This window comes from Aulostomus chinensis, chromosome 21 (assembly GCF_037954235.1).
Source record: "Aulostomus chinensis isolate RoL2024-O1b breed Wild chromosome 21, RoL_Achi_v1.0, whole genome shotgun sequence".
Taxonomy (NCBI): domain Eukaryota; kingdom Metazoa; phylum Chordata; class Actinopteri; order Syngnathiformes; family Aulostomidae; genus Aulostomus; species Aulostomus chinensis.
Genome location: NC_141340.1, coordinates 18970712 through 18988422, shown reverse-complemented (window position 1 = coordinate 18988422; position 17711 = coordinate 18970712). Strand labels below are relative to the sequence as shown.

The 17711-nt window shown below is 43.4% G+C and overlaps 1 protein-coding gene and 2 non-coding genes across 3 annotated transcripts; 2 read left to right on the top strand and 1 right to left on the bottom strand.

The window, feature by feature from the left end:
• Positions 1-217: 217 nt before the first annotated feature.
• On the top strand, positions 218-1186 carry LOC147241935 (uncharacterized). The gene is made up of 3 exons (XM_086192366.1): positions 218-750; positions 834-970; positions 1080-1186. Exons 1-3 carry the CDS (start codon positions 218-220, stop codon positions 1184-1186), a joined length of 777 nt encoding a protein of 258 aa, XP_086048492.1.
• Positions 1187-2862: 1676 nt separating this feature from the next.
• Positions 2863-2934, bottom strand: trnaa-cgc (transfer RNA alanine (anticodon CGC)). Its single transcript has one exon. It is a non-coding gene; the product is annotated as a tRNA-Ala (tRNA).
• A 12860-nt stretch (positions 2935-15794) lies between these two features.
• On the top strand, positions 15795-15866 carry trnaa-cgc (transfer RNA alanine (anticodon CGC)). Its single transcript has one exon. It is a non-coding gene; the product is annotated as a tRNA-Ala (tRNA).
• The last annotated feature ends 1845 nt before the right edge of the window (positions 15867-17711 follow it).

Below are 17711 nucleotides of genomic sequence, written 5' to 3'. Positions count from 1 at the left end.
GGAAAGATTAATTTGATTTAATATAGAAGTGTTGACTAGAGGGAAGGCATCCTTAAGGAGGCTTGTCGGGATGGGATCCAGCAGACAAGTGGCTGACTTGGAGGAAGTGACTGCAGAAGTTAATTCTGACAGGTCAATGGGGGCGAAGCTGTCCAAGTATGCACCAAGTCTGCACCAAGTCTGCTAAAAGAGGGTGTTTTGCGTGACTCTTTGCAGAATGGATTACAAACCCGTATTCCGATTTCACGGAGCTACGTCCAGCGAGCTCACCCTGGCTCCAACGCCTGCAGCGAGATGGCTGGCCCAAGCTTGGAATGCGAAGGTCACGCAGGTCAAGAAGCCTGACCTGGTGAGGGAGGAGGCGAAGACCCGTGTGCTCCAGGCCGGAGGTGACCCTGGTTGCTTCCAGCTGGTGCTCAGTGAGAGCGCGCTCCAGTTTGGCAAATACCAGGGGCAGACGTTCAAGTGGCTCCTGAGCAACGACGTGGGCTACGCCAGCAGCCTCTTGGTTGCTCACCTGCAGGAGAGGGACAGCGGGGAACCCGGCGAGTCGCTCCTGGCCGCAAACAAGGACGCCCTCGCCTCCTACGCTCGTCTCTTCCCAGAAATGGCCGCCACCATCGAGAGGCGTAGGATGTGCGAGGGGCACTCCTCGGTGCGAAGCATGGATGGGGCCGTCGTGGGTTTTGGCGCTCACTCCGGGGTGACCCCGCGGGACCTGTACGACTCCCCCCTTGGCAAAAGGAGATCGTAAGTGTTGCTCTCTTGAGGTGCGTCCAGTTCAAGTGACGGGACGGCCAGGCCTTGACTGTTTGTTGTCTCGCTGTCTGCAGTTATGTGCAGTGGGTGAAGAGGCAGAGGGTGAGGCCTGGGTCGCGTATGTATGTGCTTCAGACATACATACTGGGCAGGGATATGGAAGCTGCAGCACCAGCCTCCTCCCACCAGCCGGCACAGCAGCCCTCATCCAGTAAGTTCCTCCTGTTTCTACAAATTTCGTCCGTGTGAGCGCACTTGACTTGTGTACTTATTCTTTTCCACGTGCGACTACAGGCGCCACATCTGTTGCCCCCTCTGAGTCTTCAGCAATCGGGAGGAGGAAGAGGACAAGGAATACAACAATGAAGACACTCTTGGGGACATGACATATGCAGACCACATTGTGGCTCTGTTGCTGCAGGGCTGAAGATGTAAGCTGCCCATCCAAGATTGTATCGCGAAAGTGTAAGTTTGAAAACCTGAACAATCGCTTGCTCTGTGTGTTGCAGGATATCTTGGGGCCACAAATGCACCTGACTGTGACTGTGAATGGTTGTGTGTCTCTATGTGTTGGCCCTGTGATGGACTGGTGACCTGTACAGGGTGAACCCCGCCTCTCGCCCGAAAGCTACTGGGATAGACTCCACCCCCCAGGACCCTTATCAGGAATAAGTGGAAGAAAATGGATGGATGAATGGTTCTCTGATGCCATCTTCTGGACAGAAGTTGTTAATGCATCTACATTACAGGTCATCTGACTCTCCCTTGATTCAACAGGTCTTGATAAAACTGCACCTGTGGTCTAAATCTGCATGACGCTCTTTCAGTATTGTTATATATTAGCTAGGAAAAAGACAAAGACGCCCACAAAAGGGAAGGAGGGAACGGGGACATCATGGAAAAAGACTGGGATCCTGACAGTTGTTGACTACATCAGAATAATGACAGTGAATCGTTGCGTTAAACAGATGAAGGAGAGGTCAGGAGGTTGAGTGGAAGTGTTGCTGGATGGCTGAGCCATTTTCTTTGAAGCTTAAACCTTTAAATCTACTCAGTTCATATCTGAGGAAGTACTCTTTCATAACAAATGCAGTATTTCTGTAGTACTCTGTTGTTCCATACCTTTCTCTGTCACTGCAGCTCTCCTCATGAATTCAGAGGAAAAGAACCGTCTAAAGGGCATCACAGACAGAAAATATATGAAAACAATGATGACTACTAGGGATTTAGCATTTAGTTCATTTTAAAACTTTTTGTAGAAAACAACTGTAAATTAACCAGGAGTTATTGGTGATGTGCTTCACAGTTTCCAAGCACAAACGGCCTCCTGCTTGTTGGACTTACAATTTCCACACAATTTAGACATCAAAAGTCAAATAATGTTTTGGATTTGTTTTGTTTCGTTTTTTTACTGGGAAAAACTTCAAATTGTGACGATGTGTCTGACTTAGAAATTGCCCCCCCCCCCCAAAATAAAATCAAAAAGTCTCCATCTGGTTACTGCTGTGCCGTGATCTCTAACCAATCATGATTGATGTAATCAATAATCCTTAGCAGCTCACCAGTCACACACACAGCCCCCCCCCCCACACACACACACACAGCTGAGACATGCAGCAGCTCACATTAACTGCCTCAGTCACACAGCAGACAGACTCCTTTCTATAATAAGATAAGCAGTAGAAAATGGATGGAAGTGATGATTGAACTGATGAACAGGTGATTTGTCCAAAAGTCAACATCAGATTCATCCTGAGGTTCCAGGTAAGAACAGTCAGCTGTGGGCTGACACACATCTTTTCAGGAGCACTTCTATGCACCAAACTTACCAAGTTGAATTGTGTCTGTATTCTGAAGGCAGCAGGAGGATAGAGGAGTGAGGACACACACATTTGGCAACTGAGAGCAGCTGTGTGTGGGATTGCCCAAGCAAAGATAAAACCAGCTCCTTCAGGCTGACTACGAAGGTTTACAGTCACACTGACCCAGCTCCAAATACTTTGATATGCAACAGACTGGTTTCTCTTCTGGTAGTTTGTTATCAACTGTTGTCACATTTAGGGATCAATTTAGCTGATAAGATGAAGGCTCCAAAGGACCAGCTGGAGATGCCAGGGATTGAACCCGGGGCCTCATACATGCGAAGCATGCGCTCTATCACTGAGCTACATCCCCTCTGGTCGAGTCACTGTTGAACTGATGCACCAAACACAAATACAGACACAACACTATTTCCTCATTTTAGGGAAAAAAAGGAACTCAGCCTGTCATCTCAAAGGCTCTGTGATCTCAGTAGTTTCACTGTGATGTCAGCCTACACAGCCTTAGACCACAGAGGCAAGTCAGGCTCCAGGAAGCTGAGGCTGCTCCGTTCTCAGTCCAGTCCAGAGTGAATGTTTCCCTCTCAGAAGCTTCACAATCCAGCCCAGATCCTCTCTGACTTGTAGGAGTCTTTGACCAAGAAATGAAAATTATATTGAACGTCTGCTCATCCTCAGAATGAAGTAAAAGTATTTGTGTTCCTAAAATAATCTACAGATGCTAATATCAATTATTAACTTTGATTGACAGCTCTAAACTGACCCTTCCTCCCTATACAGTTGCAAACTGAGAGCTGGAATATTTAGAAATCCACAGATGCTCATAACAACTGGTAGTACAAGTATACAGTAGAGACGACTGTAGAAAGTAGCAGGTCCTCAGAGTACAAGAATAGTTGTACAGTGTTGACTGCTGGAAAATATTCATGATGTTCCTGTGTTTGTGCTGCTTTTCATCATTGAGACAACACACAGCAGTCCTCCACAAACATTCACCAGACTGTTTCACTGAGGGTCTCAGGACCCTCATCCACTGTGGCCCAAGCCAGTGTGTCATTCAAGGAAGCAGCAGGTCCTCATCTGCCCCGGTCCACCCGACTGTGTCCCCTGAGACAGAAGACAGCTCACTTCTGGCAGACAAAAAAATCTGAAAAACTTAGAGCTCCGGTCCTTGGTTCCTTCCTCCACTGAGCAGAACAAACACAGAACAGAGAGCAGTTCCTCCTCCAGTTCTCAGAAAGTCTGAGGGCACCAAAAGAAAGGAGGGAAATTCAATCAATGCTGAATTCATTTACATTTCTATTATTTGATCAAAGATAGAACTTAATAAGCTGCCATCAACCTTGATGACCAACTCCTTCACTGTGTAGTTCAAAGTAAGTGGTTTCATCAGAGCTGTGAACTGAGCCTGTGTTCATTCACATATCAGTAACAGGCTGACACTTCATCACACCAGTGGACAAACGTCAGCGTTCGTCACACAGCAGCTCCTCTGATCAACAACAGAAGGAGCTCAAGTCTCTGGAGGATGAGGACATCAGTCCCTCTACCTCTCACATGCTGAGCCAGCGCTCCACCGTTTGATAAACCAGATAAAGAAGCTTCACCTTCAGGCTGCTGAGAGTTCAACAACTGAAACATTTCAAGAATTCCCTGGTCTTGTTAGAATGATTTGAGGGGAGAAAACCTTGAAACATGATGATGTCACTATTATGGCTATCATGCATAGAAACCTTTATTTTTTTCTTCTGGGGTTTTGAGAGGTTCTGGTAAATGAATCAAACTTGAACCTGGACAAAAATGCAGGGTCACAGGGTCACGTGTTTTGTGTTCTCAGCAGATTTAATCTATAGAGTGTGTGACATGTGGTGTGTTTGTCAGGAGTTTAAAGACCAAAGTTGTTGACATACAAGAGAAGTAAACATGTCAAAGCTGGTTCATTTTAATGAGTGAAACTGAAAATTAATAGAAGAGTGACAACAAAAATGGAGTCAAGAAGTCTTCTTCTTCACTACTCAGTCAAAACACACAGACACACACACAGAGTTTGTCTTCGTGGGAAATTTAAAAAAAAAAGTTGATCTGTGCTGACACAAAGATTAATTGTTGAATTTCAATCTTCTACAAATGTGTGTGTGAATGTGGTTGTTGTGGCCGAGTGGTGAAGGCGATGGACTAGAAATCCGTTGGGGTCTCCCTGCTCAGGTTGGAGTCCTGCCAACAAAGTTAAACTGTTGAAAATTTCAAATTGACCCATTTTTCCACCACACTGTCCTTCATCACAGCATTTAACATCAGGACTGCTCCCAGATCATCTCCATGACCTCATCCCTGCACCAGAGTACCGCCCAAGTTCATCAAGGATGGCCAACATGAGCAGGTCTAGATTCACGTCCATCTTTGGAGGTTGTTGAATTTCCTCCTGAGGACCGTCAGGCTGTTCCCTTACTTTGCTGTGACACAACAGCAGACAGCAACAAGGACTGCTGGAGTGCACTTGGTAAAATCACCATCTGGAGTCTGGACAAATATGCTGATGTGATCTTTGATGAGTTTAGAATCAATCAGAGATCAAAGACTGAAGCAGGAGATCTATGCTCAGAACCCAGAGATCAAACACAGTATTCAGAGATCAAACACAGAATTCAGAGATCAAAGACTCCTGGAGCTTTGCCTTCTCTGTCTTTGGACCTGGATGTTACTGAATGTTTTACTCCAACAGTAACTTGTGCCACATTGGACAGAGAAAATATAAAAATAAAAAGAACAAAATGAAAATCTCTAGAGGACTCAAGCCAGCATAGTTAAAGAAATTCCATTTTAGATTCACACACTTCTTCACACTGTCCACTACTGGTGTGTGTGAGTGTGCCTGGAGCCTTCAAACAGCACTCCTCCTTCACCTCCCCAGGCTCCTTCACCTGCGCCTGAGCTGACCCTTGCTGGTTGCTGACCCCTGCTGGTGGCTGACTCTTACCGACCCTTGTTGGTGGCTGCCGAGCCTCAATGAAGTAGCTGCTGTGGTTGTAGCAGTCAACAGCACATTAAACAAATGCACGTTTGACCTCAGTTACATACAATATTTTCAGATGAAAGTTATATGGCAAGGCAAGGCAATTTTATTTGTAGAGCCCGTTTTCACCACCAGTTTGTCTCAAAGGGCTTCGCATGGCATCATAACAACATCCTCTGTCCTTAGACCCTCACATCGACTGAGGAGAATCTCCATAGAAAACCCTTTTAACAGGGAAAAATCTGAGAAACCTCAGGGTGAGCAACAGAGGAGGATCCCTCACCAGGACGGACAGACGTGCAGTAGATGTTGTTACAGAGAAGAAAACAGTTTACAATACAAAATGTGGGAAACACGGAAATGTTAATAACAGTTGAAGAAGGAAGCTTCTGGAAAGGGAGGCAGGGAGAGCAAGCCAGCTTGATGGGGGACTGGATGGCAGACTGGTTCATGGAAGGGGAGCGCAGGCCAGTGTAAGAGCAGGGATAAAAGGGGGGGGGGGCGATGCAGGCGGCGGTCAGAGCTTGGAAAGGTGTTTGTTTTATTTTTATATATATATGTATGTATGTATATATATATATATATATACATAAATATATACACACACACACACAAAAGCAAGCACCATGTATTATAAAACTAAACGACAGATGCACAACTTTACTAGCTTCAACCTGGGTAACAAAGATAGGTGTTGTTACCCCTGGGTGGAGCATGAGGGCTCCCTCAGCAGTGAGGTTTTTGCCCATCTGCAGTGCAAACACTTTGAGTCGGCCCTAGGGGCCAACCCAGATATTGAAAAAAATCATAGTCTGGAGTGATGGCTGCGGCTATCAAACCGGCGTACATAGATCTGGCCATGAAGCATGGTGTCACCATAGAACAAAGGTTTCTGGTTGCAGGACACACACCAATGGAGTGTGACTCCATGCATAGCCTCATTGAACATGACTACATTGACATCTTCCAGACTGCACGTCTGCAACCATCCCCACACAAGGCCACCCAGCTATTCCACAATGACTTCATGAAGTTATCTGGGGCCTCTGTCACCGACATTCAACCAGGAAGAAAAGTTGGCGACCCCACAGTCCATGACCTTCTGGCTCTCAAGTACCTGGCAGATGGTCGAATCTGGTAAAAGTTGGATTTTGAGTCTGACTGGGAGGACCTGCCTCAGCGACTCAGCATCCCCAAAGAACCGTTCCACTGGGTCCCACTCTTTCTTGCCCAACTGCAAATTACTCTCAGGAAATTCAAAGACTTGCAGGCAATGAAACCAGGAGTACCAAGAGTGGCCCACCAGTACTAAGACAACCTCCCTCATCGGTAGGCAGTGTGAAAACAAGTCCACACAGCACCTGAGCGGGACTTTGGTTAAGGTTAGACAAGCGCAACAACCTGGTTAAGGTTAGACATTTAACACAACTTGCTTAAAGTTACAAAAGTAACACAACTTGGTTATGTTTAGGAGAGTAAACCAACATCAGTTATTTTATCATTGTATTTATATGGAAGAGAAAAATTGCCTCAGTCAAGACATATTCTGCCTAAGTCACTTGTATTTGTTATGCAATCAATGTTGTGTGTCACTTTTTTTGGAAACTTGTTGACACATCTGGTTGAACTTTCTGTTACAATATCAATGAATAATACCAATGTGCTTGCTAAAAAAAAGTGCTTTTTCTTGTTTTCTGAAAACGTTCAAATATGACTTGGGCAACTATGCTATTAGGCTAATGATATCTATATAGACTGTACAAGTGCATGAGAGATGCTCACCTTAAGCTAAACATTTAGCCGTGCGTATGCTAAGTACACTGATTAGCTTCTAAGCTAGGCTAAGAGTCAGATACAACAATTAATGAAATAAAATTCATAAATAAAACCAGTAATTATTGACAAGATCAAACTGACTGACATCAAAAAGTAATTACAACAAAAACGCTGTCTTAAAGTATTTCAACTTCATTTAAATTTGCCATGTTCTGCTATGACTTAAGTTCAATGGGAAGGTCCCATTTAGCTCAATATGTTCTTATCATTCTGAGTCAGTGTGAATGAATAGGATAACATTCTGGGTTTTAATGGAAACTTTCACATAGACTTTGTGTTTATTCACTTAGTGGAAAAAAGCAACACAACACACAGCCAGGAAAACTTTACTGCCACAAATAACTTAAAACTTTCTGCAACTTTTAAATGTTTCCACATCATCAAAACTGCTGTACAGCTGTGGTGTTGGAATTTGACAAAAATAATACTTTGGTTCAACTTAAAAAAAAACAAAAAACACATCTTGTTTCAGTTGACATTGTAATTTACAAAGAATAAAGACAGGAACATGATTTTCCTTCAAATTTTTTGTGATGTCTTTTTAAAAGTATGCATCCTCTTACAAAACAAAACCCCACTCACAAAAACTGTACAAAAACTAAAAACTATGACTTAACAGTGGCATGCCACATATGTGTGTGTGTGTGTGTGTGTGTGTGTGTGTGTGTGTGTGTGTGTGTGTGCGTGTGCGTGTGTGTAGATGGATATATATATTTCCATATACTTTATATAAATTGTTCGTTGTCTTTAATGAGGGAGAATGATGGAGCATGTTGTCCTGTTACAGATTATTAAATGATTATCACAATGATTTTCTTGAAGATAAAACTTTATTTGTCCCTCAGTGGGGAAATCTAAGGCAGTAAATCTCACTTCACCCACTTGATAATATCCTTCAGGGAACTGAAGGCAACTCTCCCCACAGCTGGGCCCGGTCCTCTGGTGCTGGGTCACATTCCAGGCCAGTCTCCATCTCTTATCATTTCCTCTTTAGCTTTGGTCATAGTGGAGGTACTTGGACATCTTGGCCTTCTTTTTTCTGAGGTGGTACTTGGTTTACAAAGTAAAAAAGACACACACTGCCCTTTTATTTATAATACATGAACCCACCACTTGAGCCATGGCTTTTTTCATGGCCCTGTTCTTCCAACTCCTGTAGCGTTCTAAACAATTGTGACAAAGCTCAGATCGAGACTCCTCCCCCGTTCTGATGAAGATTTAGAGATTTTAGCTTTGAGGAAGAGACAGACGGAGCAGGAGAACCACCACTTCCACCACAGCTTCCTTTGTGTCGTATCTCTAATGCAGCCATGTTTTTCTTTGGCCATATCATCGTTGTTATTGCTTGTTATTTCCTTGCCACTTCTTTGTTGAAGTATGGTTGTTTTTGTGCCATGCTGTCATCGAAGGCCTGTTTCTTTTCTTGAAGGCTTGTTATTTCTCTGCAATGTGATTCTTGAAGACTCGTTGTTTGTTTGCCACGTTTTGATCGAAGGCTCGTCGTTTCTCTGCAGTTTGATTATTCAAAGCGCTTTCTCTGTCCTCAATGTGATTTTCGAAGGCTTGTTGTTTTTCTCTCATTTCTTCATGGAAGGCTTGTTTTGTCTCGGCAATGTCATTATCGAAGGCTTGTTGTTTCTTTGCCACGTCATTGCTGAAGTTTTGTTGTTCCTTTTCCACGTCTTGCTGGAATGTTTGTTTTTTATTTGTCATGTATGTGTTGAAGGATTGTTGTTTCCTTGCCATTTCTTTATTGAAGGCTTGTTCTGACTTTTCCATGTATTTATTGAATTTTGGTTGTTCCTTTGTGTTTTCTGCCTTGGTCCGATTAATGAAGGCTTTTTGTTTACTTTCCATATCTTTTCTGAAGGATTTTAATTTGTCCGACATTTCTTTTTTGAAGGCTTGATGTTCCTTTTCAGTGTCTTTACTGAATGTGCTGAGTGTCTTCGCCCTCTTTTTATGGAAGGCTTGGTGTTCCTTTTCCATGTCTTTCTTGAAGTTTTGTTCTTTCTTTTCCAGGTCTTTACTGAGGGTTTTTTGTGCCTTCAACATGTTTCTATCAAAGCTGTCACGCTCCTTTGCTATTTTGTTGTTGAAGGCTTTACGTTCATTTGCCACATTTTTCTTGAGGGCATCAAGTTCCTTTCTCACTTGTACACTGAAGGCTTCATGTTCCTTCTGTTCCCTGTTTTTGTTGAGGGCTTCATCTCCCTTTGCGCTGTCATTATTGAAGGCTTTGCTTTCCTGTTCTTCCTTGTCTTCACTTGAGGCTTGATATTCCATTGCCTCCATTTGTGGGGTATGTCGGCCCTCTTGTTCCAGTTTCAAAGCCTCAGGTTCCTTTGTAATTTCTTCCCTTGCTCTAAGATGGGCCTTCCTCATCATCACCATCTCATATTTTAGGGTCTCGTGCTTCTCCACCGTCTTTTTGTATGCTTCAACTTCTTTCCAAAAGGCTGCCCTCTTGCTTGCCATCTTGGCCTTCTCCACCATGAAAGCTCTCCTCCTGCACTCTTCCTTTCTCTGTTTTTCAGCAATATCTTCGTGCTCCCGTTCGAAAGCGTCCAGTGCCTCTTTGATTGCTGCGCCTTCTCTAAGATAGGTCCTCGCCATCATAAACATCTCCTTTTTCATAATCTTTAGGTTCTTGACGGTCTTATTTTTTTCTTCAAATTCTTTTGAAAAGGCTCCTCTCTTTTTCTCCATCTTGGCCTCCTCCATCATGAAAGCTTTCCTCCTGTACGCCTCAATTTCCCGATAGAACATTCTTCTAAAATGTTCTTGGTGACTTTTCTCCATGTCTATACCCTCTTTATAGAGTTTCTCAAGAGGTTCTTCTTCGGAGCTTTTCCTTCTTTGTCCTCCTGGATGGATGTTAGTTAAACTCCTTTGGTTTACTGAGGGTCGTGGTTATAAGGGTCTTTATAAACCGAGTCAAAGTGAAACCCGTCATCTCAGCCTGTCATCTTCAGCAGCCTTGTCATTCTGGTCAGTTATCATCAAAGACCAATCAATGCAGAATGAATCCAGTGTTCTTCAGTGACCTCAGTCATTCAGTGATGACTGCCCTCACACCCCTTAGACCCCAGACTTCAAGGTTGGCGCGTTTCCTCCTGGAGACACAAGCACATCCCTCCCAAGTTTGACAATCACATTAAAGGCCTGTTAACAGATGTGAAAGGCAGAATACATGGCTCTCCTCAGTCCTCCTCAGTGCAGAAAGTTTGAAGTTATTTGTGGCAGTAAAGTTTTCCTGGCTATGTGTTGTGTTGCTTTGTTCCACTAAGTGAATAAACACAAAGTCTGTGTTAAAGTTTCCATTAAAACCCAGAATGTTATCCTATTCATTCACACTGACTCAGAATGATAGGAACATATTGAGCTAAATGGGACCTTCCCATTGAACTTCAGTCACAGCAGAACATGGCAAATTTAAATGAAGTTGAAATACTTTAAGACAGCGTTTTTGTTGTAATTACTTTTTGAGGGTCAGCCAACAAGATATCCTGTAATGCGTTCACATCTTGTCAATAATTACTGGTTTTATTTATGAATTTTATTTCATTAATTGTTGTATCTGACTCTTAGCCTAGCTTAGAAGCTAATCAGTGTAGTTAGCATACGCACGGCTAAATGTTTAGCTTAAGGTGAGCATCTCTCATGCACTTGTACAGTCTATATAGATATCATTAGCCTAATAGCATTGTTGCCCAAGTCATATTTGAACGTTTTCAGAAAACAAGAAAAAGCACTTTTTTTTAGCAAGCACATTGGTATTATTCATTGATATTGTAACAGAAAGTTCAACCAGATGTGTCAACAAGTTTCCAAAAAAAGTGACACACAACATTGATTGCATAACAAATACAAGTGACTTAGGCAGAATATGTCTTGACTGAGGCAATTTTTCTCTTCCATATAAATACAATGATAAAATAACTGATGTTGGTTTACTCTCCTAAACATAACCAAGTTGTGTTACTTTTGTAACTTTAAGCAAGTTGTGTTAAATGTCTAACCTTAACCAGGTTGTTGCGCTTGTCTAACCTTAACCAAAGTCCCGCTTAGGTGCTGTGTGGACTTGTTTTCACACTGCCTACCGATGAGGGAGGTTGTCTTAGTACTGGTGGGCCACTCTTGGTACTCCTGGTTTCATTGCCTGCAAGTCTTTGAATTTCCTGAGAGTAATTTGCAGTTGGGCAAGAAAGAGTGGGACCCAGTGGAACGGTTCTTTGGGGATGCTGAGTCGCTGAGGCAGGTCCTCCCAGTCAGACTCAAAATCCAACTTTTACCAGATTCGACCATCTGCCAGGTACTTGAGAGCCAGAAGGTCATGGACTGTGGGGTCGCCAACTTTTCTTCCTGGTTGAATGTCGGTGACAGAGGCCCCAGATAACTTCATGAAGTCATTGTGGAATAGCTGGGTGGCCTTGTGTGGGGATGGTTGCAGACGTGCAGTCTGGAAGATGTCAATGTAGTCATGTTCAATGAGGCTATGCATGGAGTCACACTCCATTGGTGTGTGTCCTGCAACCAGAAACCTTTGTTCTATGGTGACACCATGCTTCATGGCCAGATCTATGTACGCCGGTTTGATAGCCGCAGCCATCACTCCAGACTATGATTTTTTTCAATATCTGGGTTGGCCCCTAGGGCCGACTCAAAGTGTTTGCACTGCAGATGGGCAAAAACCTCACTGCTGAGGGAGCCCTCATGCTCCACCCAGGGGTAACAACACCCATCTTTGTTACCCAGGTTGAAGCTAGTAAAGTTGTGCATCTGTCGTTTAGTTTTATAATACATGGTGCTTGCTTTTGTGTGTGTGTGTGTGTATATATTTATGTATGTTTATGTATATGTATGTGTGTGTATATATATATATATATATACACACACATACATATATATATATATATACATACATATATATATAAAAATAAAACAAACACCTTTTCAAGCTCCGACCGCCGCCTGCATCGCCCCCCCCCCCCCCTTTATCCCTGCTCTTACACTGGCCTGCGCTCCCCTTCCATGAACCAGTCTGCCATCCAGTCCCCCATCAAGCTGGCTTGCTCTCCCTGCCTCCCCTTCCAGAAGCTTCCTTCTTCAACTGTCATTTCCATGTTTCCCACATTTTGTATTGTAAACTGTTTTCTTCTCTGTAACAACATCTACTGCACGTCTGTCCGTCCTGGTGAGGGATCCTCCTCTGTTGCTCACCCTGCGGTTTCTCCGATTTTTCCCTGTTAAAAGGGTTTTCTATGGCGTTTTTCCTCAGTCAATGTGAGGGTCTAAGGGCAGAGGATGTTCTTATGATGCCATGTGAAGCCCTTTGAGACAAACTGGTGGTGAAAACGGGCTCTACAGATACAATTGCCTTGCCTTGCCATATAACTTTTATCTGAAAATATTGTATATAACTGACGTCAAACGTGCATTTGTTTAATGTTCTGTTAACTGCTACAACCACAGCAGCTACTTCATTGAGGCTCGGCAGCCACCAGCAAGGGTCAGCAACCACCGAGGGTCAGCAACCAGCAAGGGTCAGTAAGGGTCAGCCACCAGCAGGGGTCAGCAACCAGCAAGGGTCAGCTCAGGCGCAGGTGAAGGAGCCTGGGGAGGTGAAGGAGGAGGGCTGTTTGAAGGCTCCAGGCACACTCACACACACCAGTAGTGGACAGTGTGAAGAAGTGTGTGAATCTAAAATGGAATTTCTTTGACTATGCTGGCTTGAGTCCTCGAGAGATTTTCATTTTGTTCTTTTTATTTTTATATTTTCTCTGTCCAATGTGGCACAAGTTACTGTTGGAGTAAAAGATTCAGTAACATCCAGGTCCAAAGACAGAGAAGGCAAAGCTCCAGGAGTCTTTGATCTCTGAATTCTGTCTTTGATCTCTGGGTTCTGAGCATAGATCTCCTGCTTCAGTCTTTGATCTCTGACTGATTCTAAACTCATCAAAGATCACATCAGCATATTTGTCCAGACTCCAGATGGTGATTTTACCAAGTGCACTCCAGCAGTCCTTGTTGCTGTCTGCTGTTGTGTCACAGCAAAGTAAGGAAACAGCCTGACGGTCCTCAGGAGGAAATTCAACAACCTCCAAAGATGGAGGTGAATCTAGACCTGCTCATGTTGGCCATCCTTGATGAACTTGGGCGGTACTCTGGTGCAGGGATGAGGTCATGGAGATGATCTGGGAGCCGTCCTGATGTTAAATGCTGTGATGAAGGACAGTGTGGTGGAAAAATGGGTCAATTTGAAATTTTCAACAGTTTAACGTTGTTGGCAGGACTCCAACCTGAGCAGGGAGACCCCAACAAATTTCTAGTCCATCGCCTTCACCACTCGGCCACAACAACCACATTCACACACACATTTGTAGATGACTGAAATTCAACAATTAATCTTTGTGTCAGCACAGACCAACTTTTTTTTTAATGTCCCACGAAGACAAACTCTGTGTGTGTCTGTGTGTTTTGACTGAGTAGTGAAGAAGACGACTTCTTGACTCCATTTTTGTTGTCACTCTTCTATTAATTTTCAGTTTCACTCATTAAAATGAACCAGCTTTGACATGTTTACTTCTCTTGTATGTCAACAACTTTGGTCTTTAAACTCCTGACAAACACACCACATGTCACACACTCTATAGATTAAATCTGCTGAGAACACAAAACACGTGACCCTGTGACCCTCCATTTTTGTCCAGGCTCAATTTTGATTCATTAACCAGAACCTCTCAAAACCCCAGAAGAAAAAAATAAAGGTTTCTATGCATGATAGCCATAATAGTGACATCATCATGTTTCAAGGTTTTCTTCCCTCAAATCATTCTAACAAGACCAGGGAATTCTTGAAATGTTTCAGTTGTTGAACTCTCAGCAGCCTGAAGGTGAAGCTTCTTTATCAGGTGTGCAACATTAAAGAGAATCAGCTCAAATGGTAGAGCGCTGGCTCAGCATGTGAGAGGTAGAGGGACTGATGTCCTCATCCTCCAGAAGACTTGAACTCCTTCTGTTGTTGATCAGAGGAGCTGCTGTGTGACGAACGCTGACGTTTGTCCACTGGTGTGATGAAGTGTCAGCCTGTTACTGATATGTGAATGAACACAGGCTCAGTTCACAGCTCTGATGAAACCACTGACTTTGAACCACACAGTGAAGGAGTTGGTCATCAAGGTTGATGGCAGCTTATTAAGTTCTATCTTTGATCAAATAATAGAAATGTAAATGAATTCAGCATTGATTGCATTTCCCTCCTTTCTTTTGGTGCCCTCAGACTTTCTGAGAACTGGAGGAGGAACTGCTCTCTGTTCTGTGTTTGTTCTGCTCAGTGGAGGAAGGAACCAAGGATCTGAGCTCTAAGTTTTTCAGTTCCTACATCAGTGAACAGATAGATAGATCTGAAATTATGGGTGGAGGGTTGGAGGAATACTAACATACACTGAGGAGGATTATAGAGTTTTCCTTGCAGGAGTCAGTGACTTAGTAGTGTTGAACAAAGCAGGAGCCGGGGCTCAAACCCAGAACCTTCTTGCGTTGAGGCAACAGTGCAAACCTCTGCACCACCGTGCTGCCACTTGCCAGTTACAACAGAGTAAATTATGTTCTTATCAGGTTCTTATTTTGCTAGGATTGTTAATCTCATCTCATTTTTACTGTCCTAAATTCACTATTTTGTTGTCTTAGTTCATGTTTTGGTTGTCAAAGTTAATTTTGAATATTTGTGGAAAGTTCACCTGCCCTTCCTTGTACAAAGACTTCCTTTAGTAACAAATGATACTAAAAGCTCAAGCTAAACTTCAGTCAGGACAACCATTCTTTCTCATTCTTAGGCCTCTGTTTTATGTCCATGACCATCCTGTCTGTCACCTTTTGTGATGGAGACATCAGTTGATGACATCAGCAACGGTCCTCAAACTAACTGCCTCTGCCAGAAGTGAGCTGTCTTCTGTCTCAGGGGACACAGTCGGGTGGACCGGGGCGGATGAGGACCTGCTGCTTCCTTGAATGACACACTGGCTTGGGCCACAGTGGATGAGGGTCCTGAGACCTGGTGAATGTTTGTGGAGGACTGCTGTGTGTTGTCTCAATGATGAAAAGCAGCACAAACACAGGAACATCATGAATATTTTCCAGCAGTCAACACTGTACAACTATTCTAGTACTCTGAGGACCTGCTACTTTCTACAGTCGTCTCTACTGTATACTTGTACTACCAGTTGTTATGAGCATCTGTGGATTTCTAAATATTCCAGCTCTCAGATTGCAACTGTATAGTGAGGAAGGGTCAGTTTAGAGCTGTCAGTCAATATTAATAATTGATATTAGCATCTGTAGATTATTTTAGGAACTCTACCAGAGGGGATGTAGCTCAGTGGTAGAGTGCATTCTTCGCATGCATGAGGCCCTGGGTTCAATCCCTGGCATCTCCAGCTGGTCCTTTGGAACCTTCATCTTATCAGCTAAATTGATCCCTAAATGTGACAATAGTTGATAACAAACTACCAGAAGAGAAACCAGTCTGTTGCATATCATAGTATTTGTGTGTGACTGGTCGGCTGCCCAGGACTTTCCCTCCTCTGTAGAAATACTGTTGTCATGTTGTTCCCTGAGCACAGACAATGACTCATTGTTCTTTGTTCATTACTCGGTCTCTCCATGACTGCTGCATCCCTACTGGATACTGGTTTCACCTGAGCGTCCGGCTCATCCCTCCTCCTGATCCTCTTGCCTTGTTTGTTGCTGACATCAGCAGGAGCAGGTGCTTCACACTGCTCAGTATCTTCCTCAGGGACACTTCAACATGTTCAAGGGATGAAGTGAGGGTTGAACCTGCGACCATTCGGTTGCTAGAAGGCCACTCGACCTCAGAGCCATGACGCCACCTAACCTGAAACATGATGATGTTATTATTTACGTCCTGAATACACAAAATGTGTGACATGTGGTGTGTTTGTCAGGAGTTTAAAGACCAAAGTTGTTGACATACAAGAGAAGTAAAATGTCACGATCCCTGCCTTGTGTCTCTGGTTTTAGTTAAGTCAGTTCCTGTTTTATTTTGTAGTCATGTGCTATCTTCCTGTCCTCCCTCCTGTGATTACCTTATGTGTCTCACCTGGTTGACTGCACAACCTGTGCCCCGTTTACTTCCTTGTATTTAACGTCGGTGTTTTCCCGTGTTTGGTGTTGGGTCATTGTTGTTGCTTGTTGCTGTTAGTTTTTAGTTGTTAGCTGTTTTCAGTACGTGATGTCGTCAAGTTTGGATGTGTCACAGTCTTGTCACTAGACGTAAGTTCTCAGTGTCCGGTCTCAAGTCTCTGGTCTCTGGCACAAGCCGCCTACCTCAACTCATAGAGCCTCAAGTCACAGTTCTCCACCTGTCTCAGCAATAAACCTCCTTTGTACACCCTCCTATTCTGAGTCCGCTTCTGGGTTTACCTTCATCCACCATGTTCCATAACATAAACATGTCAAAGCTTATTCATCTTTACGAGAGAAACTGAAAATTAATAGAAGAGTGACAACAAAAATGGAGTCAAGAAGTCGTCTTCTTCACTACTCAGTCAAAACACACACACACACAGTTTGTGTTTGTGAGAAGATTAAAAAAAAGTTGGTCTGTGCTGACATGAAGATTGATTTTTGAATTTCAACCTTCTACGTGTGTGAATGTGGTTGTTGTGGCCGTACCCTCCACTGAACCTGGGCCAAGGCTTTGTCTACGGTCCAGGGATGCTGGAGAGCCACAGCCTGATGCCATCATTGTGGACTGAGACTGCTGCAGGGACAGAGGTGGGTTACCCGTACAACAGTTAGAACAACAATCAGTCAAAGATCTTGACAATGGCTGGAAAAGAATGCAGCGAGATGGAGACTTTTATGAACTGACTTGTTTTTAAGATTTTAAATTTCTGAGCCAGACACATCATCACAATTTGAAGTTTTTCCCAGTAAAAAATAAACAAAACAAATCCAAAACATTATTTGACTTTTGATGTCTAAATTGTGTGGAAATTCTAAGTCCAACAAGCAGGAGGCCGTTTGTGCTTGGAAACTGTGGAGCACATCACCAATAACTCCTGGTTAATTTACAGTTGTTTTCTACAAAAAGTTTTAAAAATGAACTAAATGCTAAATCCCTAGTAGTCATCATTGTTTTCATATATTTTCTGTCTGTGATGCCCTTTAGACGGTTCTTTTCCTCTGAATTCATGAGGAGAGCTGCAGTGACAGAGAAAGGTATGGAACAACAGAGTACTACAGAAATACTGCATTTG

Coding starts and splice junctions, on each gene's coding strand:
- LOC147241935 (XM_086192366.1), top strand. CDS start 218: ATGGATTACAAACCCGTATTCCGATTTCACGGAGCTACGTCCAGCGAG. Junction 751..833: donor CCCCTTGGCAAAAGGAGATC/GTAAGTGTTGCT, acceptor CGCTGTCTGCAG/TTATGTGCAGTGGGTGAAGA. Junction 971..1,079: donor GGCACAGCAGCCCTCATCCA/GTAAGTTCCTCC, acceptor GCCCCCTCTGAG/TCTTCAGCAATCGGGAGGAG.